Source organism: Protopterus annectens, chromosome 9.part0 (assembly GCF_019279795.1).
Source record: "Protopterus annectens isolate FY-2018-M chromosome 9.part0, PAN1.0, whole genome shotgun sequence".
Classification (NCBI taxonomy): Eukaryota; Metazoa; Chordata; order Ceratodontiformes; family Protopteridae; genus Protopterus; species Protopterus annectens.
Genome location: NC_056743.1, coordinates 1,159,148,821 through 1,159,155,947, shown reverse-complemented (window position 1 = coordinate 1,159,155,947; position 7,127 = coordinate 1,159,148,821). Strand labels below are relative to the sequence as shown.

General features: G+C 37.2%; 1 protein-coding gene across 1 annotated transcript; it reads left to right on the top strand.

The window, feature by feature from the left end:
* The first annotated feature begins 3,904 nt into the window (after positions 1-3,904).
* Positions 3,905-4,903, top strand: LOC122810634 (apelin receptor A-like). Its single transcript, XM_044082208.1, has one exon. It carries the CDS (start codon positions 3,905-3,907, stop codon positions 4,901-4,903), a length of 999 nt encoding a protein of 332 aa, XP_043938143.1.
* The last annotated feature ends 2,224 nt before the right edge of the window (positions 4,904-7,127 follow it).

The following is a 7,127-nucleotide window of genomic DNA, read 5'->3' as shown; positions in this document are numbered from 1 at the left end:
TCTTTAAATACCTTGTGCACCAGGATGCCTCCCTAAAAATAACTTCAGCGATTCACTGGAACTGCCCGCATATTAAAAAACAATTTATTTATTTAATATTTGTTGACCAGGAAAGTCCGACTAGGATGGAGCATATTTTCAGTGGAGGCCCAGGCAGAAGCACTCCAGATGCATGTCTTTGGAATGTGGGAGGAAACCAACACAAATGCAGGGAGGACATGCAGACTCTGCACAGAAGGAACCCCAGTCAAGTATAGAAACAGAGAACCTCTTGCTGTGAGGTGACAACATTAACCGCTGCACCACTGTGCCACCCAGTGATAAAAAATAGTAAATAAAAAAAACACAAACAAAAAGAACTTTTGGGTAAGCAGAAGAGACATGAGCAATAGATGAAGCCTTGCACAGCAAATGGGTCACAATAACACGTTGTGTCACTCAACAGACAAAAGAATACCCATCAAGAAATTTCTCAACTCCACTCATCAATGACCTTCTTTTCTAGTTACAGCTTTTTTCCTTACACCAGATACTCAAGTAACGCTATGACTTTGATGGAGATAATCAAGGAAAACATACCAGCTGCACACCTTGTCAAGGCAAAAAGCTCCTGTCAACACAACTTTGTGTAACCTCACTTCTGCCTTTGTATAAGCATTGTTTTTGTCTCTGTGGAAATGCTCATCTTACAGAAGACTAGGTAGAGGGAGGTGCAGTTTAAGTGATATACCCCACTGCAATTAAAGCTTTCTACTCTGGAGTGTTACAAAATACAACCACTGCTAAGTAAGCCCAGCATGTTAAGAACTTGAATACTGTACTGATTCAAAACACCAAAAATATCATGAAATCAACAGCCTGCTACTTGACAGTGAAACTGCAGGATGGACATGCACTTTAAATTGTTATGCTGACTTCACTGTGCTTGATTCACTTGCTTGCTTGCTGTGCCACACATCTGTATTCTGACTTTGGTTTGGATATATCTTGATAAGACTGTGAATGCAAATCTGTACTCACTAGGGAGGCTGCGAAATTCTGAGTATGGAACTCCATGCCTGTCCTTAAGTCAGTGGTCTGTATCACTCCATGACTCTGCAACAGATCCAGACAACGTTGGGGCATCCTGCCGCAAATAAAAATTAAGGAATTATTTTTCTTCTACAAAAAATAAATAAATAAATAAATAAATATCAGTCATACTTATCTTATGACAGGAGTGGGGATGGTTTTAAAATATGACACGGTTGCTATGGCAGAACTGTTAGTATATTGCTTTCATCAGAGAAAGTGGTTCACTCTGTTTAATAACAACCTATTTATCAACTACTGATGAATACTTCTAGTACAGGTTACATTAAAATAAAATAACTATGTAGTTATCACTTAACTTCAGCTTTCGCTGAGTGAATTTTGATACATTTCTGTCTCCTCTTCTGTCATTATGTTTTGTGTATGTCATTGTGAAGTTGCCCAGTTATGCTTTGACAAAGATGAGGAACTGATGAAGAAAAACAATATTTCAAAGGTCACCATTGTGCATGTTAATATTCTAAACATGGTACAGAAGCAAAACTTTAGATTGCCACTGCGTTCCAGTAGTCAGTGCAAGATGTAGAAGGAATTTCATTCTTTCATTCAAAGACTGGAAGGGAAACATAGATGGATATTAACATCATTTTAAAGAAGAAACAGAACTGTGACGGCTTAAGAAAATTCAGACAACAGATCAGTAATACTGTTATATGTATCTCTGAAACACTGATTGAGTTTTATTAGATTATCCTGATTATTTTGTTCCTGTATTAAAAGCAGTCTAACAAACAGATGCCCAAGACCACCACAGTGACATAGACAAATCTGAAGCAATGCTCTGCACATATCTCTAGCCCTACTATGAGCGGCTTTCTCAGTTTAGTGCCTAGCATTATGTTTCACATTGACTTTTTGATCCTGGAAAAGCTATGACACTACCAAAATTTTGTCCCACTGACATGCCATCTCCCATGATTTTACAGTTCTGTACCAGCAAATTATATAGAGACTGTAGGTGGGGATGGGAAACTATTGCTGAGACGTCTTCAAAAAAAGGCCCCTGTTTTCTCTGCTGTACTTCCTACATTTAGTGCTCTCTTCTCTGCAGTGTTCTTGCAATGACAATAATACCAGTTGCCCTGAGTTTAGGAGGTTTAAGACAATGCTTCCTTTACAGTGTCCAGACAGGGTTATATATGGCCCATGTACCCTTATCCCCCTTTACTATGACTTATCTCAACACCTGCAGTGAGAAAATGGTGATATATCCCACTGAGAACTTCCCTGGAGCATCTAAAGCTTTTGTGTCACTTGCCAGTAACCTTGTATGTTGGCTTTTCTACTACAAAGCTGGTGGGAAATCTGTGCTGGCCTCCTTCTTATACATTTGTCTATTCAACCAATGCTTTTTTTTAAATAAGTATGAATTACAAAGAGGGTAAGCTTTGGTGGGCTCGAAGAGAAAGTACCTGATAATCTGGTTTCTTTCCCTGTGTTAGTGGCTGGAAATATGCAGTCTCAGTTCCCCTCTGTGGGAAACTTGGGGAGAGTGTTTGAAAACGCGGCTATATATGCAGATGTTGGGTGGTAATACATGTGCATCTGTGATTTCACTGCACACTGCAAACAGAAAAACGTGGAAATCTGGGATCTAGATAATATACAAACTTGTCCTGCAGGGAAAAGGACAGGCAGTCTACATCTGGTGAACCAGTACACTGAGACTAGAAAGATATGTGTGCCGGATGATAGGTAGACAGGGTCCTTACTGTTTGTACCCTTCCAAGGAAATAGATCCTCCTTATGATAGACTCCCAAGGGTAAGGCCAGTTGATAGAGTGAGTCACTCGTTGCCTTCATTTGTGTTGTGGTGACCCAAATTAGAGAGATCTAAAGGCTAAGAATAAATACAGAGTAATCGCTGGTTAATGCCCAGATCCAAACAAATTCCAGTGGCATCTATTTGTAAGAGCAGAGATAGAACATGTTTGAAGGTATCTCCGTAACAGTATTCTGTTATGCCTTTTATACATATTACAGTGCCCCCACACCTAAACATAGTGCAGTTTCATAACCCACACATCTACTACTGTCAACATAGACTTCTTGTTTATTTGCAGTGCTTGTCAGTCGCTGACAAGGCTTCTTTAATCTAACTCATTTTCCTAAACTGACTTTTTTGTGAAATGGTAAATACTTGTGCATGTACTGTTAACTCATTAGCTCTTTAGTTTCTAGAATGCATTATTCTGCACTGTGATAAGGAAGCGTATATTCTCACTCATATTTTTAGACAGTATACAGCTCTGTTATAATGTAGAAGTCTGGAGAAAGAAGTGTTTTTTTTTTTCCTTCTGTTTGAAGATTGCTCTGTTAAGGAAGTACCTGATTCATATTACTGACATACTGCAGAGCAGTTTCAGAGATACCGATGCTGTCAAATAGAAAATGAGAGAGAAAGAGAGAGAGAGAGAGAGAGTGCATATAGCAAGTCATAGAGAATCATAGATAACCCATTACACAGTGAATAGTAAGAGAGGATACAGGAAGATAAAAGTAACAATCAGCAATTACACATCATAAAGCACCTGAAGAGAAAAACAGTGCAAAATAACTAGGACAGACTAAATGAGAGACAGCAAAGATAAGAAAAGATAACTGTGTCTGTGGACTTTATTTCTAATTAATTTTGTAGGCATGGTATATCTACTGAAACAGTGAAAAGTTAATATTTATCTATAAATTCACTGAAGAAATAGACCCTGCAGGAAAGTGAACTGACAAGCAGAAACTGACAGCAAGAGGAACAAAACAAATGAGCTGGGAAAACTAAAGCAGTTAGTTGCAACTTGTGAAGCATTTGGCAAAGATGGGCAACTGTGTTAACAAAAGTGATGAAAACAACTCATCATGCTGGTGTTCTGAACAACAGACTTATACCCACTCATTGCTTTTTTCTACTGTGTACCTAGTGATGTTTGTCGTAGGATCTACTGGAAATATTTTGCTTATTCGGGCACTTGTTTGCACTAAGAAACAGAAGAGGTTCTTAGATTGCATTTTCATAAACTTGGCAGTGGCTAACATCCTCTGTCTTCTTATATTGCCATTTTTGGCCACTCAGTCTTTACATTCAGACTGTCTTATTTGTGGAAGATCAATGTGCATGATCAGTAGTTATGTCACTTTTACTGCAACATATGCCGCCAGCTTTTGTCTGCTTAGCCTGAGTATCAATCGTTGGATGGCTATTTTATACCCCATAATTTCACAAAAAGAACGTCGACAAAGCACAATTCTAGTAGCAAGCTTTGTTATATGGATTATGGCATTTCTACTGGCAATTCCACACGCAGTATTCCAAAAAGCAAAGGCGGGTAATGGTACTATGTGCACATCGGATTTCAATTCTCTTTATGTCTTGTCTCCCATGTTAGAGACCAGTAAAAAGAACTCAGTTCCATGTTTTGAGGCAGTGTTCAAGCTGGTCTTAACCATCATCACATTTGCCATACCTGTCATTCTAATGGTTATTTTTCTTGTTTCTGCTGTTAGTGTTGCTCGGTGTAGTGAGAAAAGCAAGGTTGAAGACTTCAGAGCTCGGACCCTTCTAACTATTGTTTCTGCTCTTCTGGTGGTATTTCTCATTTGCTGGTCTCCATTTCATGTCATCAGTACTTGGACTGCTGTAATGCAGCTGACACTTGAACCTGCTCCCATCAGTCTCTGCTGCACACTTAATATGGTTCATCAGTATGCAGTACACCTGGGCAACATTTATGCTGCACTAAATCCGTTTGTATATGTGGCTTTTGATCCTCGATTCAGAGCAGAGTGCTGGGCTACACTGACATGTAGAAGATGTTAAATCTTAATTAGCTTGGTTTGTAAGTAATGCTTTGTTGTCAGAAATTTGGTGTGAGCTGTTTATATATTATATTTTATTGTTTCCTCTACATAATTTCTAATTTAATATGTATGAACATATGCTGTCATTTTAATCATACTAAACTATGGTGTTAAAAAGGACATTGTGAAAACAATAAAAAAATTAATTCTGTAGCAGCTATCTTGTCAGTTCTGAAAATAAAATGTAGTAAAAATACATCAGAGCAAAGCAGGACAGAAATAGAAGTATTTGATAATATGGCGGCATTTGGCATACATAGAGAAAGCTATATTATGAATAAATAGTCATGCCTTTCAAGAATACACCTTCACATAAATTTAATGGCATCAATGCCCAGTTATTTTTTTTTTTTCATAATCACCTAGCTTTTTATCCATCAAATTTCAATAAACAGCTATCAGGATATTATTATCAGTTATTTTTCTGATACAATTTTAATTTCAGGAACTTAGACCCTCTCATAAAGTAATAAAACAAGGTTGCAGAGGATGAAGCACATCCTTTAACTAAGATTCCATATTAATGACATACATTTGTTTATGAGAAAAATCTTAAATAAAATTTTAACATTTTTATGAACATTATTGTTCCATAGTTTTAGTGAGACATTTAACTTTTTACATGAAAAACAAACATCTGCTTCTTTTTAGAAATTCTTACTCTCTGTGGTTTTGTGATCCACCCCTTTACCCATGATACTGAAACTGTCCATACTTTACAGTAGTAAATGAAAAAGATGAAAGACCAGCAGCAGTGAACTGGAGGCATCTGATTTCAAAGATCATAATCACTGCAGCAAGTCTAGAATCTTTTCTTAGCTGCATACATTCAGAGGCCTCGCTTCTTAAAAATAATTGTAAAATAACCATTAAGCCATATAGCAGTTTGTTGTTTAAGTATGTTTTCTAGCTGTCCTAAACAGATGTAGCTGCTCCACACAGCCTGATCATCCTATCATTTGTCTATACAATGATAAATGACCTTAGGAGTGACATTTGTCTCATTTGTTCAAGATTCTCCAGGGAAAACAAGCTGCTAGACTAATATTTTAATAAATGCTCCCAGTTGCTGGCTGTACCACATATCACCAAGTCATGTCTTTAAAACTGCAGTTTGTCAAATGAAATGCCAACAAATATTTTTTAAAATATATACAAATTAAAACTGAAACTTTGCATTTGTCTGTAATAAAACAGTTTTATGAAAGCTGATTGTTAAATTAGATTTTTTTTTTCAACATTCTGGGTATTAAAGCTCTTTCACTCCCTTGCTTGTCACTTACCATAATTACAAGTACAATGTGGGAAAAGAACAGTACATATTCCCCACACTCATTCATATTTCTCATGATGACGATGAAGTGTGTGCGACTGACATTCATTTATTAGCAAAGACTGGAACAGTGTAAGGTCGGGCAGTGAAGACTTCCCCATGCCATGGTCAGATAACACAGGGTTTAGGAAAAACACTGACAGCACCAAATGGCAGATTCGCTGCTTCAGTCCAAAGTAACAGGTACAATGTGACAGGTAAGTGTGAGTTATTCTAAACTGGGACTGATTTAGTGTTGGTAAAATATGAGGTCTGTGGCACTGGACATTGAAATTGTACAGTTAGCCATAACAGACAGATACACTTTGGTTTATGGATAATGCAGACTTTTCCACATACTAATGGATTTAGTTATGAAGAAAGGTGAGGAACTACAAACATTGCAAACGTGATTGTTCATAAACAAGAAATGACATGCATTAGATGTGTGACAGTAACACTGTCACCTTTCTTGGAATGTGAAAAGTTTTTCAAGCCACTCTCACCTGAGCTTTCAAGAAAGCCATTAACAGGGTTGGGGTGGGATTATACTAAGCATCTCATGCCATGACTGTAGCTAGAAGAGTTTTCTAGTATAACACAGTCTGTAACCACATTGATGTGATTGTTTTGTTCAGCATTTTATTTTACTGTAAATCAAAGTGTGAGGGTTTGTCAAGAAATGCAGGTTGTGTTTATGTTAGATAGTTATTCTGTAAATATAGGAGAATAAAAAATCCACCCATACCAGCCCAGAAAGATTTTGTAAAAAAAAAAAAAATATATATATATATATATATATATATATATGTGTGTGTGTGTGTGTGTGTGTGTGTGTGTGTGTGTGTGTGTGTGTGTGTGTGTGTGTGAG

Bases quoted from the DNA above. Each gene is read 5' to 3' on its own strand.
- LOC122810634 (XM_044082208.1), top strand. From the start codon at position 3,905: ATGGGCAACTGTGTTAACAAAAGTGATGAAAACAACTCATCATGCTGG.